Below are 19,190 nucleotides of genomic sequence, written 5' to 3'. Positions count from 1 at the left end.
AAACTAACACACTATTGTAAAACAGTTATACTCCAATAAAGATGTTAAAAAAAAAAACAAAAAACTGGAAATGAGTCTGAAGAGTGATCAGACAAAAAAAAAAAAGCCTAACTTCTCAATCCATAAAACTTAAGGATAAGAGAAAGGGGAGAGAATCAGTATTGGTAAAATTAAGAAGCATAAATACAGGGTGAAACACAAAATGTTTACTAAATCTAGCACATACACAGAAACATACTTTTATTTATAATGATTTCTTGAAAATGATTATAAAAGTCAGACAGACATATTTTATGAGACAGGAATGGAAGGAGAGAAGGGAGTGAAGGGGGAGGACAGGACTCAATTCTCAAAAAGGTAAAAAATACACAATTTATAATCATAATTCCCTTTTAAAACAAATTTTTCACAATACCTCTATCTAGCATTCACATGTTCTTTAGTTTTGTCCTCTTTCTTTACAGCTGAACTCCCAGTTTACTGGCTTAAGACCAGTGGAGTTGGTCTTATCTCATTTATAACATCTTCAATTCTTAGGATTCTTATTAACCCTTTAACTTTCTGTTTTCCAGTCAAATTTATAAAATAAAAGGGCAATGAAACATAGCATTCAAGTAACTGCCAAGACAATTTAATATAGACTGAAATAACAATGCTGCTAAAACTGACCTATTAAATAATGAGAAGTAAATGTTTACAAACTATGTATAAAAAATCTAAATTTGGATAAAAATGTGGGATATCAATGCACAATACATGTAAGTTTGAGTTGTCTGTAAGTTGAACATGTGAACATGCAAGAATTTCATGTACTAAAACTATTCCAAAGCTTAGAAATGATAAAACTAGGGAAATGCAAGTAGATTTACAGAACTTTTTTTTCCTTAAGTGGCCATACATGCTAAATAAAGATTTAGACAAATAAGTGCTAACTGCATCACTTATTTAGACAAATAAGTGACGGCTGTATAACAGTTATTTCAAATTTCTTCACTACTGCAGAGATCAAAAAGTAAAAAATAGCCACATCCCATCTCTAGAGGTACAGAAAATGTTTTCTAGAAATGTCTTATCCATACATATGGTGTGTTTTATAGTGTATAAAGTTAATCATTAATGAAAACTGATTTGGGGAGCATTAAAGAAAACAAATGTTAAAATTCATTATCGTGTTTATTAAATATTCTTATTTGTTTAAACTCGGGGGAAAGAAAAGGATATTACACCTCTGGAGAGATATGCCAAGATCAACGTAAGTTTCAGTGGTGGTGGCGAACACACAGTATAAGAACAAAATTCTGATTTAAAACAAATTTACCTACCTGTAAACCATTTCATTAGGAGCGGAGTCATCAAAGGCATAATCAAAACGAAATGTTTGGTTTTCTAGGTACCTTGTTAAATCTACTTTTTGTTTTGGTTCATGTACCATCACAACATCTTTACTAGGGATTGTGATTACATCAAGATCTTTCATTTGAGTTTCTAAAAGAATAAATGAAAATCAGTGCTCAGTAATTTTCACAGTATTTGAATTAAAGCACAAAAATTATTTTAAGTAGTAAGAATTTCGATAAAAGTAGTAAGTCCTGTAAATATAAATATCCCATAAATATGCCATTCAAGTATACAGAATATTTCAACAACAAAGTAAAAAAAAAAAAAAAAAAAAAATCAAGATTTCTGTAAAGCCAGGAATGGCAAAGATTCTTAGAGCAGTAAAACATCAACAGACCTAACCATAGAAATCTGCATAATGGTTATGTACAAATGAAATGATTTACATTTAACTCTTCCAAACCAATTTGATTTCTGCTATTATCAAAATAAATTGCAAACAGGACAAAAATCAACCCTTGATTAGAGCTCAATAAGCATACCTTTTTTATTGAGTGGTCGTTTTCTTACACAAACACATATCCTATGTTCATCAATCTAGAAATAAAATATTTTTTTCCAGTGATTATCAGTGGTATATAAAACACTGAAAAGTTAATTATGCAATATTTCCTCCCGGGGTTTTAGAAATTTATGCATAGCATAAATAGGATAAGTAAGCTTAAAAAACAAATTAGCTTGATGAAATTTTAACAGTCATCAGACACAATTATTTCAAAAATTCTAAGGATAATGGAAACTCGCTTATTTTGTCATTTGGTAAACCACTAGGAAATAACTTTGTAGAGGACACTACCACTCTTAGTAGCAATAGGTTCACATTAAGAAACTGCCTTATTCACTTCAAGATGTGCTGTATACAACAAAAGTAAAATTTCCTATCAAGTGGCATATTTTCAGATTGATTATAGGGAAAATTATAGGCAAAGATAACTAGCTGTAGACAAGATACACAGTTCTCAGAAGATTATTGGCCAAAATAATTTGAACAATTTTATAATATGTCAATTCTTAGACATTAAATTTTTTCATAAATATTCCCAATACTTGACTTCTAATGATATTTAATATAAAGCAGGAATTGGCAAAGTAGGGCCTGAAAGCCTAATCCAAGCCACTACCCACTTTTGTAAAGTTTTATTGAAACAGCCATACCTATTCATTTATGTATTGTCTATGGTGGCTTTTCATACTACAAAGGCAGAATTGAGTAGTTGTAACAAAGACCATATGGTTCAAAGCCAAAAATATCAGGCCCTTTTCAGAAAAAGTTTTCCAGTCACTGTCATAAAGTATGAGCTCAGATGTAGGTTAAACAAATGAAAGGGTAGCAAGGAGTAAAATATATGAGATGCAAATGTTATGAACTACTCTATGAAATCATATATACTACACCTGCCTTAACACAGGTGTATTATATGTATTGTGTGTACCCAATACATTCCATATACACTAGGTCAGATGTATTTTGTGTACCCAATACATTCTGTATACACTAGGTCAGATGGATTATTTTTCATAAATACAAATTACTCACAAAAGTATTCCCTGTCCAATAAATTCCCATTCTTCAATAGGAAAGAAGTTGCATAAGACAGAACATTCTTCAAGCACTAGATTTCTGGTTTACAGCAGTCCTCAACAACCATCACTTATTGTTAAAAGCCAGAGTAACATTTATTTTAAAATAAATTAGTAGTAAGTTGGAATGATGGTGGGATCTATAGTCCAAGCCAAGAGGAAACAAACTTGGAATTGAGAGAAAAGTATAAGTGATGGTCAGAAAGGAAACTGGGTCTTCTGACATCATCCTTGACTGTTGCTCTGTCCTACCAAGGACACAGAGGCTTTGCTTTGAAGTGGATTATCTTTGTGAGAAGCATGTCTAACGTATCAAATTATGGGAAATAATGAGAAAATAAGGGTAAGTGTGGGTGGTTTATTTATTTATTTCTTTTTTTTTTTTGGATGCATCACGTGGCTTGTGGGATCTTAGTTCCCAGACCAGCGACTGAACCCAGGCCTTTGGCAGTAAGAGCTCAGAGTCCTAACCACTGGACCGCCAGGGAATTCCCAACAGTTTCTTGATCTTCTTAAAATATGGAAAAGGAGCACCCATAAAGAGAGAAAAAAATTACAGAGCTAAATACAGTATTAGGGGGTATCAAACATGTTTTTATTTACAGCATAAAAAGTTCCAGAGCAACTGTATACAAAGAATCTTACAGGATCTGCTGTTGTTAATGGTCTATAATCCAAACTTCCTCTAAAGTCTCTGATCATACACATAATTTCATAATTTGGGTTTGTAGCATCAACATCCTGTAAGAAGACAGAGAATTCATCATTTATTATAATTACAATAATGTAGTATTTGTTGCGTTTGTTATATATGGTTTGAAAATTAAAATTAAATAGGTTGTGTCATTTGTAACAGCCAAGCCCAAACTCAAACCTGAGATATGATATAGTTTCAGAGTTCAAGATTAATAGTATGCCTAGGAATCACTTTCATATTAAAAACACAATTCTGTTAGTCTACATGCATTCTGTTAACTCCAAACAAAATACTCCTTATTAAAACCATCTTTGACCCATTTCAAATGTTATATGTATACCTTAATTCTCCTAGAAAATAGAGCAAAACAAAAACAGTGCTCATCCTAAACATCAATAAAGAACTCTATAGAAAAGCTGAAATTCTTAGAAAAATGCATTTAATCAGATTCTTCTTCCCAATTCCTAATTCAGAGTTTCAGCAAAGTAGAACTATAGATTCATTTATGTTCATTTCCTATTATTAATGACTCTAAAAAAAAAACTAAGGCATGGTATAATACAGCCCCAAATCAATAGGACATAGAATTTAAAGGAATCAAAAGCCAAGATAATTTTTTAAATCTTTAAAATTCAAATTACTGCATGCTAACTGCAATTTACTTTTTTGCTTCAAAACTGAGAAAATTCAGATTAAGATACAAATAGCAACAGTTAACAGCCTCTCCTAGCTATGAGTATAAATTATTAAACATTTTAGGTCAGGTTCTTTTTCCCATATACTATATGCAGACTTGCTTTGAGTACAACTAAATTTCAAAACTGTTAATGTAACATACTTTCAATTAACCTTTTGGGAAATAACACCAACTATGTCAACTGAGAAGCAGAATGTAAAGAAGAGGTCACAAAGAGATGTAAAAATATTATGAAGTAACCACAGGAAACACCAGGTGGCATCTGTACTAAGTATCAGCAGATACAAGCATTATTAATTTCAAAACCCAACTGGTCATTCTCAGGTCACTTTCAGATATGTTGATTTATTCAGGTTGAATATTATACTGATTCCACAATTCCACAACACAACATCTTTATGATTAAGGGCATTTGAACATACTCCTAAATAAGGAAACAATCTTGATATTTTATTACAGGAAACAAGTTCTGAGAATATAATAGATACAATACAAGCACAATGGAGGAATTATATGTACAATAGCAGAATTTCTAATATGTGAAGACCTGTAGAGAGATAAAAGACCAGTCTTCTATGCAACTTTTCCATTGCTAGTAAAGTTTTGCTACTATCTAAAGGAAATGTGAGAAGAGGGGCACATCAGAGATACTCTCAATATCTAGTATAAATCAACACACAACGAATTTCCACCATTTCATTGTGATATGCTGAACTTATTAACCATGGAAAAACAATAAAATGGATAGTATAACCATATACCTTAACTTGATGTTTTTCTGAATGTATTTTTGGTCCTTTTTAAAAAGCCAAAATCCTATTATTCTCGATGTTATACATCCATTAGAATTCTGTAACACAATGGCTTACTATTCAAAATGGAACAAGCTTTAGGACTAACACATACCCACTAAAACTTGAAAAGTTTATGTAGTAAAAAATCTGTTACGATAACTATTTCCCCAAGAGTTTATATTATTCCTCAATATCAATTTAAGGAACTATATTGAAATCTTTAAATGAATGCCTCAATTATTTTTTCATAAGCCAATCACTTTCACTGACACAGTCTAATCTTTCGTTGGTGCATAAACAAAATATGTTTCTGTTACAAACCTGGGCTCTTTTTTCTCTAAGTTCTTGCTGTTGTAGTCTCCTTTTTTCGCGTTTTTCTTGCAATTTCTCTACTTCTTTCACACAATTAGATTTTCTACGTGCTGGAAGAAACAGATGAGCTGTAGAAGCCTAGTTTTCTTTTTAGAGTACCATACTTATACACAAAAATTTTATGTATGAAATTTTACCACACACACCAAAAAAAGGTACACAGGGACAAAACATGCCTATGACAAATATGTGAACTTTACTTATGAGCTGCTTTAACAAAGCTAGGAACAGGACAATATACAAATAAGAGTCATGAAAAATGACTGTAACATATTGATACATGTCATCTCTTGGTTTAGAATCAAAGATCTTTGAATTGGAGAGGATCAAGAAGCATAAGAATTTCTTTTATAACATCTGTCAAAATTATCTGGCCATAATTTTAAATTCAAAGCAAGTGAAACATTGTTATAGTTTTATTTTTATAAATTGTTTCCTTCAAAATATACATTTAAAAACCCAATTAACAGACTAAACTAACAACAAAAAAAATTTTCCACAATGGTTAAAATAAAATCTGCAATTAAGTTTGCAATTTGGGGACTTATAAAGTTGACCAAGAGAAAATACATGTATGCCTAAAATGACTGAATCCTTGATACATGATTTACATACAAGGGGGTCCAAATTCCTTTTTTGCAGCTTGAACTGGAGATATATCTGAAACACTACCATTCTGTTGTGCAGAGGAAGACTGTTCAGGAAGTTGACTAGGCCGCGAACGTGCAGAACCAACCACTGAAAGTGAAACAAAATTTTAAAATATACGTAATAATCAATTCTGTTCAATAAACAAAACTCAATCTGAATAATTTATAAAAACCAAAGCCAGGCTTGGTTTTAAATAATAATTTTTAAAAAGTAAGTGTGCAAAATACAGATTTTATACGCATTCTCATTTTGAAAAACTTACACAATTCAGAAATACAGCAAGTAAAAATGTAAAAGTCCTTCAACCCTCCTTTTGTTCTAAATCCCACTCTTTGCTTGTCAAATATGCAAATCCTCAACAGAGAATTTCCCACTGTGGATGTTACAAAAGTGGAAAAAGCAATATTAAGTTAAATATAAATCTCACATTTTACAAAGAAATATAAATTTTCTCAAGACTCAAAGAATAGTGCTGAAAGTGCAGGACTTTCCCTCTACCTCCAATCTTTCCTCTAATACCTACACCTGTCCTGCCTTACCATCCATACACACAGAGGAAACATCACTATGAGAAAGGACCATTCTGAACTGCTGAACAGTAGAAAAGAAATTAACTGTGCTTTATATCAACTAGCTGAAAACATATGAGACCTGAAATTAACTGCAATTGATACCTGTTTGTCTTCAAAGTTACCCATGACACTTTTTGAAAGTTAGCCAGAAAATAATGTAAAAATGTCACAATGATTAAATTTACCCTTGTGAAATCAATTAACCGACTACTTCCCCATTCCTTTCTTTCTCATAATACTCTCCTCAAATCTGAAAAATTATTGGGTAAATAAGATGCCTCAAAATGGCATATATATCATGGAGTTTCACATTTATCACATAGCTTTATAAATCATTTTTTTATATCACTGACATTATTGTGTTGGGAAATCAAGACGATATCAATCTTAAAATTAGCCATGTAAAGTTTAAATGAATAATAACATCAAGGGTAAGATTGACTTTTGATTTACCTTGTCAGGGCAATAGGCAAAATTAATAGGTAAATTTTTACCTCTATTATCTCTTGGAGGAGGATCATTCTTAATAGAAGCCACAGTCCGTCGATTCTATAAAAGAGAAAATGTTCATTTTACTTTCTCTCTTTACTCCTCATATATATGTCTATCATAATCAGCTTCCTTTATTTTATTTTTTGCTTTTTTTTTATTGTGGTTTCAATGGAGAAATACATCATCTGCTCACAAAATAGCTCTTGAAAAATACAAGCAGTACAGATACTCTAAAACAAAGCAAACTCCAGTCATGAGACACTATGTACATCATGCGAAACCAACAGTCTGATCTCAAAGTTATGAAAACTAGAATTAAAAAGTCACTACACAGAAAAGGTCCAAGTTCCCAGCTTGGCAAAACTTGGGTGCAGTTACATGAAATGTTTAATAAACTGAATTCTTTTTCCCCAATGTGTAACAAAATGACAAGACTAAATCTGTACCTGGCAATTTCAATCTAATTCTGAAGCTACACAGAACACAAAGACACCTTGTAGACTTCACCTGTTAGTCTGACCATCTTTTCTTCTTAGGTGGTAGGAGGAAGGGCAAGGTGACTGTGCAGAGCAAAGATGTGGTATGTAGAAGTACTGTCTACTAGACATTACAAAGTATGGTGAAAAGAAAGCCTCAATTAATGCATAGTCTAAGGGGGAAAAGACTACACTCCAACTTTGGAAAATTAATTTAGAAGGATAGAGAAGAGTTTAAGTAATTGCAGTTTAACATGAAAAATGTACATGTGATAGAATGGAACACAATGGAGGATTCATAAAACATGCTCATCAGAAAAATCTGTTAGGTTTGCTTTGTCCAGATTAAGAAAGAATATCTAAGCTTATCAACATCTGGCATCCCTCATATTCTGTAAAGATGAATGCTCTGCTGCTTACTTATGTGGAATTATTTATTGATAGGATAAAACAAAATGAAAAAAGGAGTAGAGAGATGACTAGATGTCAAGTGCTTGCTAGAAATGATTTTTAAATGTTTCTACATGTAAAACTTACTGACAAATTTTAGTCAACCATTTAAAAATAAAAATTTGTTTAAAATTCTTGGAGAAAATGCCTTTTTGCCCACATGTTTAAAATTGAAAATGAACTTTACTATAGACAGGAGTTCTGTGGAGTGTACAAAATTCCTCATATTTAGAGATCAAATGGCCATCCAAGATAGATATCATGTTTCACAGGCATTTTTTTAGTCACCCTAAAATTTCAGCCATGGGACCAAAATTTAGTGTTCTGTGCCATGTGGCCACAGGGTCACTGGTTCCACATCATGGCTTAAGAAAATACTGGCATTTTGTTTTTTATGAAAGAAGTCCTACCTTACGCATACAAGCAAAAAGGGGAAAAAGATAAAGAACGGGGAGGGAGCAAAACCTTTGTTTCAAAGACAAGATACTAAAGGCAAAAGAATGTGGAGCTTTAACAAGCTCAAAGAAAAATATTCGCTGGCTGATCACTGATTTGTACGCACTCTAAACAATTCTATAAATAAAACCAATATAGCATTTCTTAATCATGACCCCATCAAAACGAAGTCTCTCCTAATTATTCTTTCAATGTCAAATATATACCCTAGAGTTGACATTTCATTTTTAAAGGTTACAGCTACCTCATAGGGACTGAACTAGATGTACTCTTATCCTTTCTCTGAAGTACAACAGTACACCACTGCACAATGGCATCCAATTTGAAAACTAATGGTAAAGGAAATTCTGCAGGAAAAAATGAAAATCTATCAAGCTGAAAATCTAAAATTAGTTCTACTTTCTAATAAAAAAATACATAAAAGTACATCATCAGAATAAGGAATTCTTGTGCCAGCTTGTATTGCAAATTTTCCAAACAATGCAGCAAACATAAACCCAGTCCAGACGTCAATTATGAATACAAATACAGCTTGAGGTTTTTGTTTTTTTTTTAAAGGCAGTAATTTTTTGAAATAGTTAATGCAACTGTTGCTAACACAATAATCACAGTACTCCTGGCTTCATATACTAACCTGGACTTCCAATCAAGTGCTGATTAGCCCAGTAAGGGAGGTCACAAAAAAAACCTAAATCCATTTTCAGTCATGTCTAGTCTTGTACCCTCCATTCTCCTTTTTTAGCATTTGAAGACAACAGGTTGAGTTGGCAGATATTGTTTATGGACCCCTGAGGTTGTTTTTACCGATTCAATCTCAGTTTTATTGAATTCTTGATAACAGGAATAGGATTTGCAGGGAGAGCAGGGATATCAGAAAGGTCTGTACTGGATGTTTTCCGAGAGGCCAACAGAGAAGCCGCTGTCTGAATGGTTTCCTTTTTTTTTTTTTATAAATTTATTTTTTATTTTTGGCTGCATTGGGTCTTTGTTGCTGCACACAGGCTTTCTCTAGTTGCAGTGAGCGGGGACTACTCTTCATTGCAGTGCGTGGGCTTCTCATTGCGGTGGCTTCTCTTGTTGCGGAGCACGGGCTCTAGGCACACAGGCTTCAGTAGTTGTGGCTCGTGGGCTCTAGAGCGCAGGCTCAGTAGTGGTGGCGCACGGGCTTAGTTGCTCCACGCATGTGGGATCTTCCCAGATCAGGGCTCGAACTGGTGTCCCCTGCATTGGCAGGCAGATTCATAACCACTGCGCCACCAGGGAAGCCCAATCTGAATGGTTTCTGATTGAGTTGTACTTGTCTCTGTATCAAGTTGTTCCTTTGTTTCTGTTTTATCATTTTTGAAATAGTTAATGCAACTGTTGCTAACACAATAATCACAGTACTCCTGGCTTCATATACTAACCTGGACTTCCAATCAAGTGCTGATTAGCCCAGTAAGGGAGGTCACAAAAAAAACCTAAATCCATTTTCAGTCATGTCTAGTCTTGTACCCTCCGTTCCTTTGTTTCTGTTTTATCATGTCCACTCAAAACAAGACAGCATCTTCCTTGTCTCATCCTCTTCTGTTCTGGTTTTCTTGGGACTCTCTTCTTTATGAGGTGAGAATGTCCTCTTGACTCCTACTATAGGATTAGGTGTCTTTGTTGCTGCATTTCCTGAAGGTCTTGGTGGTGGGTTTACCAGACGTGTTGAAGAAACAACTCTGGAGACCGTAGGCTTTGGTGGTGATGAAATGGCTAGTTGTGTGGCAGTCTGAGGAATGCTTTCACTCAATGTACCCCCTGAGCTTTCACTGGAATTTACTTGTGGCACAGAAACTTCAGTAGCCTGTATGTTGGTCACAGATGCTGCTATTACAGCTGGAGCAGGACTGTTTCTGCCCTGAGAACAGCCAGAACTGTTCAATGGACTGGTCTTCATAGCACTGGTAGGTGAAGACACAGACATGCTGTTATCACTGTCCATAGACAAGTCGAAGCTGCTGTCATTCAGAGGTGTCAACCTGACACCTTTTGTTGAACTTTTTCTTTTTCTGAAGCACATTTTTAGGCAGTAGTTGATGGAGTTGCTTTCTTCTTACATGCATTGCAGCAATTTTCATGTCCACCTCAAACATCTTGCTGTTTATTGCTTGCCTATAAAGACTGAATATCTTAGGTGAGACCAACACTGAGATTTTCAGAGTTTTCTGTTTTTTTAAACACTAACCCAATCACCCACATCGTGTGAAATTCTTCCTTGTCAGGATTTTCTTTGGGTGCTGGAAGTGACTGGGGATTCACATTAGCCAGTGTAATAAATTCATTCTTCTCCAAACTTCCAACCAGGATTTGGATTTTTGATTCCACCAAGCCCACCCATTTTTGGCGTTGTTTTTCAGTTGGTGCACTTGTTAAAGTAAAATATAATGCTTGTTCTTTTGAAAGAAGTTGGAGCTTCAAAAAGTTTGGACCACTCTGCCTTACTCAGCAAAATTTCATCTGTGATAGCAAGACCTTGTTTAAATTCCTCAACCATGACCATCCGTGTTGAAACGGACACATTGTACATGGAGTTCTGCTGTGGGTATGGTGGTGTAATTATAGGCATAAGATGGTACCTATCACTGGGGTTTACCCTTGGGTCTCATACAGGCAAATTAAGATTGCATTCTTCAGGCTGTTTCAGTAGGACTGGATTTGGCCATTCCCATTTAGAAAATACCAAGAAAAATTTATGTACAAGAGTTGATGCTATTGCATTTGGATAAAGCTGGCAAGTTCTTGCTACTAGCATAGCCCAGGAAACACCACCGAGGAAACCTAATATATTGGAATAGATGCTGTGGCGTTTGACCCACAGTTTGATAGCTCTCAGGGTTAACCTGAAGTTGTCAATGTTTGGTACTAGATGTAAAATTTCATCGGTTACCCTGCAACCGTTAAGACTTCCTACGCATCTTATATCTAAATTTTTAAGCAGACTGTCATCTCTTAAGTCCAAGTCTTCTGGAATAGTCTGCAATGCTAATCTTGCAAACAAAATATCAATCTCTATCCCATTAAAACACAGCTTGATAACTGGTACAAGTGCCTCTTCAACAGCTCTTAAATCTTTTACTTCTTCCTGTAATTTCAACTTATAGAATGAGGTAAAAAAGTCACTTAGATCAACATGTCTTGGTGCAACACACAATGCATCAATATCAGCACCTTCTGTATGTACTCCTAATCTATAAGATCCAAATGTAAAAAATTTTCCACCAACCTTTTCAATTACAGATCGTGGAAGAGTCTTGCTTTCACTGATTTCTCATATCCACTCTTTTACCAGGTTATTTAATTTTCCCAAAATTAAAGTCCTCTTCCTCTTCAAAAAGAAAGTTCCTCTTCCTCTTCAAAAATGCCAGAGGGCTTCAGTCTCAAACAGTTTCTGTGTAAGTAGGGAGTCAGTCTCCTTGGGGGCTGCTAAGCTGATGAGAGAGGTAATGCCACAGTGCTTCTGTGGTGGCTGTGTTTGAGGTGATCCCTGCGTTGTAACTGGAAATGGCATCGTCTCCTGCGCTGGCACCGCCCAGTCACTCCCCACCACACACCCCTGAAACCGCTGCCATCCTAGGCAAGATCCACTGAGGCAGGGTGGGGGTATGGGGGGATGTTTAAGCGCTTCTCCTCCTTCCCCTTCATCCTAACATGGCCTCAGCTTCCTTTAATTAAACATAAATGGGTAGACATACAATAATATAAAACTAAATGAAAAAAAGGGGAAAAAATAAATGATGAAAAACTAAAATTATCTTCTGATAAACTACCACTAATGCCATCAATATTCAAGTTTTTTTATATGAGTATCCCACCACTGCCCCAAAATATTCAGGAATGAAAACAAGCCAGGCACTGTTCTAAGGACCTTATATGTATTAATCCATTTAATCTTCACAACAACCCTGTGACATCATTATTATTGCTATTCTGGTTTCACAGATGAGGAAAGTGAAGCAAAGAAGGATTAAGTAATTTCATTAAAGTGTGTGTTTTTTAATCATCATGCTATCCTGCCAAAATCATGTAATACATTTCATCTCTGGATGTCAGGGGTAAATAACAAAATACTAGTTTTAGACAACTTACAGCCCACTGTTAAACTGAAACATCAAAATACTATGAAATGCACACTGTCGGTTTTTACTAAAAGGTTTCATTAGACTTTCAAAGACTTCAACACTGCATAGATAGGGCAGCAAGTTTTTGGTCCTATTATTTATTTACCAAGACTTTATTTTATTCACCTAAAAAAAAGATATCAAATAATGCAGTGGGTCTCAATGCTAACTGCATATTCAAATCAGATGGGTACTGTTAAAAGGATACTGATGCTAGAGCCACCCTTTTTTTTTAAACTATCTATCTATCTATCTATCTATCTATCTATCTATCTATCTATCTATCTACCTATCTATTGGCTGCATTGGGTCTTCATTGCTGTGCACGGGCGGGCTTTCTCTAGTTGCAGAGAGCGGGAGCTACTCTTCGCTGCAGTGCATGGGCTTCTCATTGTGGTGGCTTCTCTTGTACAGCATGGGCTCTAGCAACGCGGGCTTCAGTAGTTGTGGCACACGGGCTCAGTACTTGTGGCTCATGGGCTCTAGAGCGTAGGCTCAGTAGTTGTGGCGCATGGGCTTAGCTGCTCCGTGGCACGTGGGATCTTCCCGGACCAGGGTTCGAACCCGTGTCCCCTGCATTGGCAGGTGGATTCTTAACCACTGAGTCACCAGGGAAATCCCAGGGCCACCCTTTAGATAAAATAAAACTGAATCTCTGTGAGTGGGTCTAGGAATCAATATATTCTAAAAAATTTCCAGGTTATTCTAATTCACACCAAAGGTTGCTAATGACATTCCAAGAAGGATGAACTATGAAGATCCTTCAAGGTTGTGAAGCCAAGTATGAAAAACAGTCCACAAACAAGGGGTAACTAACTAATGACCTGTAAGCAGTGACTCTCAATATGTTGAATTTATATAAATTGAAAGTCTGTCTTATGGTCATATGCATGGTTTAAAAAGCACAATGTTTTGTTGATATTGTTGAGTTTCTATCATATTATATGTGGATGCTTATGTATGTCTTCCCTGCAAGATAGTGAGTTCCTACAGGGCTAAAGTCATGTCATATTAATCTTTGTAGAAGATAAAATCAACAATGTAGTAAGAATTTTTGGTTAATTTATTTTATTTATATTTGGCTGCATTGGGTCTTTGCTCTCGCACCCGGGCTTACTCTAGTTGCAGCGAGCGGGGGTTACTCTTCGTTGTGGTGCGTGGGCTTCTCATTGCGGTGGCTTCTCTTGTTTCAGAGCACAGGCTCTAGGCGCGCGGGCTTCAGTAGTGGCATGTGGGCTCAGTAGTTGTGGCTCTCAGGCTCTAGAGCGCAAGCTCAGTAGTTGTGGCACAAGGGCTTAGTTGCCCCACAGCATGTGGGATCTTCGCAGACCAGGGCTCGAACCCATGTCCTCTGCATTGGCAGGCGAATTCTTAACCACTGCTCCACCAGGGAAGTCCATGTAGTAAGAATTTTAACACAAAGAATTGCAGATTTAACAACTGCGAGGGACTATCTGATTTAAAGAGTTGTATTCTGATACAAAGTTTTAACACAGAGACATTTCAATAGAGAGGAAGAGGAATTATCTTTTAAAATAATAAAAATCATGTGCCTTTTATTTTTGTGAAGATAAAACTGTTAGGCGGCATAGCATGGTTTTAAAATTTATAAATAAATTATTCTTCACAGATAATACAGAAATAGTTACACTACAATCTGTCATTTCCCATTTTTTAAAATAAATGTAAATAGCAGAATTACTATTTCAAAAGACTACTAAAATGGGAATTTATTATGAATAAGAAACTTTTTTTTTTAATCAGTCGTATGTATTCACTCAACAAATACTAGCAAGCAAATGGTTTTGACCCATGTCTCCTAAGAAACGATTAGTCTTAGGAAAAATCCTAATCAGGCATGGAATTTCTAGGATCTTACCTAATGATCGTCATAACTGTGAATTAGACAACTGTCTGATCCTTGAAAGTATGTGTGTATATACACGCATGTAGATGGCAGAAAGAATTAAGGTTTTTCTAAAAAAGCAAACAAATATTTAAACATACTCTTCACAGTCCCATTTCAAACCAGAATACACACACACCCTGCTCTGAATTTGCATCACTAACCTTTACAATTTTGTTTACTTTGGCTGAGGATGCTGGAGGTGGGGGTGTCTCTGGACTGGGCTCAATTTCTTCATCTGGTACAAGGTCAGGGTTAAGTGAAAAGATGCTCTCCAGGTCAATCTGTTTGATAAAATGCATATATTTTGAGAGTGAATTTGGACAATTAACCTTTCATTTTCAAATAAATTTATACACAGAGAATAAATGTTAAACAATTTCAGCCTAAGGAACATTATTACCTTGAAAATTAAATTACCTAGAATTATAACCCACATATATTTAAAAGAATCTCTCTTAAGGTAGTACTTTGTGGTCTTGATTATATGTCCAATCACATAAGATATGCAGGAGGAATCTACCTTTCTTTCAGTGAAATTTTTTAATCACTTGAAAGTTCTTCAAGAATGATAAAGGATGCATGCACTATATTAAACTATACAGTTTTCTGTTTTGTTTCATATTCAGAATCTTGATTATAAGACTAGAAATAAAATTCAACCCAGTGATCATACCTCTTTGCCTTTTGTATCTCCATTTTCTATCCATTCAACAGTTACACTTTCATTATCTTCATTTAAAGATGTTACCATTGCTTGATGTATTCGGCCTAAGTGAGAATAAAATATACACTTTTAAAATGCCACAAATTATGGTATTCCTAAACACTGTCAAAAACAATTTTATAATTTACAAACTTACAAAACTATGATACTACTTTCCTTACAAGGGATTTCCACAGATTCTCAGGATTAGGGAATGAACTTTATCTATGGGACCATAAATCAATTTGCCAATTGTCAAGACCAGGAACTCACTATGAGCCAACAGTGATTCTGAAGAACACAGAACAAAAATTAATGAAGCAATTTTTAAGTACTATATAGATATAAATACTTTTAACTTAAATTTCACTATCATATACTGTACAATTGATCAAATTGTTTTAAAATTATTAAGAAAAGGAATCTGAGTCCAAAAAGTTAGGGAAATACTAATCAAAAATGTTCTCTAAATCCATTCCACTCCTTACTTTCTTTGACGACTCCAGTATTTACCACCTATACAGAGAAGACGTTATATATTATGTATTAAACTTGTTTTCCCTCTCCTAATAGACTGTGGATCTTACCTGTTAATAACTATAGATCTAAATATTTTACATTTTTACATAATATTCCATTATGTTTATCACAACTTATTTAATACCTATTGATGGTCAGTTAGGTTTGTGCAACTTTTTTTACTATTATAAACATTGCAAAAAATACTATTGCACATGCTGTCATGCACTTGTCATCGCACAGATCAAGATATATATATATATACATACTCCTGTGTGTGTGTGTGTATATATATACATACACACACAGGAGTATGAGTACTGCGTGTGTATGTGTGGGTGTGTATTTTTTTCACTTATTTCATCTGTTTTCATCTTACCCACCCATTTGATTATTAGTCAAGTAAGGATAGGAACTATCTGTTATATATTTGCATCTTCAATATTATCTAATAAAATGCTGAACATATGGAATTTTCATATGTATTTCCTAAATGAAATCTTTGAGGCATCTATAATTTATCTTAGAATAATTTACAGCTCTTTAAATATCTTTTTAAAATCCAGATATATAGTATACAAAACAATGTTATTGTAATAACAAGGCATACAATATCTTCAAAGAAAATATGAATGCTAATAATTTTATAAGTATTACTGTCTATGTATGAAGTTACTGTCAATCAATATTTTTTCTATATGGGCCCATGTAAAAATTTGAAGAAGAAATAAATAAATATAATCTCGTTAAAAATTCAAACTTTGAAGATTTAAGTACATACTCTCAGCTTTAATATTGGTGCTTTTTTATGTTTTTTGTTTGTTTATAAATTTTATAAATTTTTTAAAATAAATTATTTTATTTATTTATTTATTTTTGGCTGAGTTGGATCTTCATTGCTGCATGTGGGCTTTCTCTAGTTGCGGTGAGCAGGGGCTACTCTTCATTGCGGTGCACGGGCTTCTCACTGCAGTGGCTTCTCTTGTTGCGGAGCACAGGCTCTAGGCGTGCGGGCTTCAGTAGTTGTGGCGCATGGGCTCGGTAGTTGTGGCTTGTGGGGTCTAGAGCGCAGGCTCAGTAGTTGTGGTGCACGGGCTTAGTTGCTCTGCAGCATGTGGGATCTTCCCAGACCAGGGATCAAACCCATGTCCCCTGCATTGGCAGGCAGATTCTTAACCGCTGCGCCACCAGGGAAGCCCTGGTGCTTTTTTAAAAGCTAAAATATGTACTGGCAATCTTTCCATGACAGATCAACATTAATTTTAACAACTTCACAGCATTCCATAAAAGGAATGCATCATAATTTATTCCTTTACTAGAAGTAATTTAAATTGTTTCCAATTGTTTGCCATTATAGATGCTGCACTGAATATATGTACATAGGTGTGACTGTTTTCATAAATAAAACTTCTAGAAGCAGACTGGGTTAAGGATATTGAAATTTTGATAGATATTTGAAAATTGCTCTCCATTTATATTCCCACCAACAATGGGACCTGTTCCTCTATACCCTCATCAACACTGAGCATCATCAATTTAAAATACTTTTACCAATATGATAGACTAGATCTTTCTTTAAGCTATTACTTTGTGAGCACATATATGTCAGAGACTGGCTCATTTAATCTACATTGGTTCATTCAACATAACAAACATACCTTTGAAGTAGCTACCTCCCTTTTTAAAATGAAGAAACTGAAGCTCATGGTTATACAGCTAATAACTAGCACAGATTTGAACCTCAGTCAGATGCAAAAGCACTTGCTGCTATCACTATGCTTCTCTTCTCTCCTAAATCAAGCTGATGAGGAAGAAGCCTGTGTGGCTTAAATTCCAAATACCCCTGTAAAAATTCATAAACTGTAGCATAGACTCTCAGCCCTCACTGTGCACCAGAAACTCCTAGGGAGATTTTTTACAAAATAAAATGATGATGCCCGAGTTTTACCCCCAGATACTGTCATTTCTTACCAGTTCTACGGAAATCACCTTGTTGTAAGCCACCAAGGCCTTGATCTTAGATTATTGCAATTCTCTCCCAACTACTCTCTCTCTTCTACCAGATTTGCCCTACTGCCTATTCTCCATAGAACAGCATAAACATTCCTGGTAAAAACTAAGTCAGATTATTCCTTTGCTCAAAACTTTCCAGTGGCTCCCCATCTCACACAGAGAAAAAGCCAAAGTCCTTCCAAAGGCCTTTTAATGTCATATAACAAAGACCTACATGATCTGACCCCTCATTACCTCTGTGACCTCGTTCATCCCTGACTATGGTAATTCTCCAGTTTTACTGACTGATCCCTATCTCACACAGTATTCTCCCTCCCTCCAAAAAAGTTCTAAGTGGGTCAAGGACTAAAATGTGAAAGACAAATGTAAAAGCAACTGAGTAACTCGCGGTGCCATTTACTCAGATTAAGTGTACATTAGAGGAGAAGCAAGTGTCGGGGGTGGGGAAATGAGCTGGAAAAGACAGAGGATTCAAGGAAGAGGATTAAAAAAAGGGAAATCAGATAATGCCCACTGAAATTTGATTTGGACAGAAATCAGGTAAATAACCAGTACAAATAGTATATGTCAGTTGGGTCCTCTGGGAAGTAGATGTTGAGACAGCTATGAGGACAAGAGGTTTATTGTGAAAGATAAAAGGAGAAGGAAACAGGACTGGTCATGGAAAACTTTCAGACCATGATGCCTATCTGAAACCTCTGAAAGAAAGGGGACATAAAGCAGGATTGAGCAAAGAAAGCCTCAGACCTTGATGCGGATCTGACAGTCTTGGCCAACCCATCAGGGAGCTCCAGAGCAAAGACTGACCATTAGAGGAGTGCCACACTGGGCCTAGTACTCACACCATGCTCAGTCACTAGCTGGAGGTTTCCCAGGAAACACAAGGCCTCAGCTCAAAAACTATGGAGCCTTGAAGATATTAACAGCTGAGGCTGTCAGCTAAATGTACTCCCTGAAGCTGAAGAAGTTCTTTTTCAAAGGGAGATCCAAGCAGTGTATCTATGATTGCCACAGGATGTGAACAAGAGAAAGATTGAGTTTAATTGGTAATGGAAGCGGAGAGTAGACCCCCAGAGAGCCATGAGCTGCCCTGCTATCCAGCATCACAATCTAAGAGGAGCTACCACTGCTTGCATTAAGCCCCTAATTTATCACCATCTCCATAACACGAGTGGTGAGGCTGAGACCCAGCAGCCACTCCTCCCCCACCCCACCCCACCCACCTTGGCAGCCTCACAACAGTAACACCCACTAGTGGGGACAAG

At 35.5% G+C, this 19,190-nt stretch overlaps 1 protein-coding gene and 1 pseudogene across 3 annotated transcripts in view; both read right to left on the bottom strand.

The window, feature by feature from the left end:
* KIF2A (kinesin family member 2A) overlaps positions 1–19,190 on the bottom strand; it is a 68,824-nt gene that overhangs the window by 17,962 nt on the left and 31,672 nt on the right. For 2 of the 3 annotated variants that reach the window (XM_024130922.3, XM_024130830.3), the window contains exons 2-9: positions 15,364–15,458; positions 14,852–14,971; positions 7,257–7,311; positions 6,155–6,277; positions 5,489–5,589; positions 3,625–3,720; positions 1,881–1,935; positions 1,323–1,485 (exon numbers count right to left, since the gene is read on the bottom strand). In XM_024130922.3, the coding sequence (XP_023986690.1) occupies positions 1,323–1,485; positions 1,881–1,935; positions 3,625–3,720; positions 5,489–5,589; positions 6,155–6,277; positions 7,257–7,311; positions 14,852–14,971; positions 15,364–15,458 (808 nt within the window). The remainder of the gene's footprint in view (positions 1–1,322; positions 1,486–1,880; positions 1,936–3,624; positions 3,721–5,488; positions 5,590–6,154; positions 6,278–7,256; positions 7,312–14,851; positions 14,972–15,363; positions 15,459–19,190) is intronic. The other variant, XM_024130881.2, reaches the window with a different exon arrangement.
* Positions 9,073–12,285, bottom strand: LOC102978380 (poly(A) polymerase alpha-like; annotated as a pseudogene).

The sequence above is a fragment of the Physeter macrocephalus genome, chromosome 8 (assembly GCF_002837175.3).
Source record: "Physeter macrocephalus isolate SW-GA chromosome 8, ASM283717v5, whole genome shotgun sequence".
Classification (NCBI taxonomy): Eukaryota; Metazoa; Chordata; class Mammalia; order Artiodactyla; family Physeteridae; genus Physeter; species Physeter macrocephalus.
Note: the sequence above shows the minus strand (reverse complement) of the source record. Positions and strands in the feature narration are given on the sequence as shown.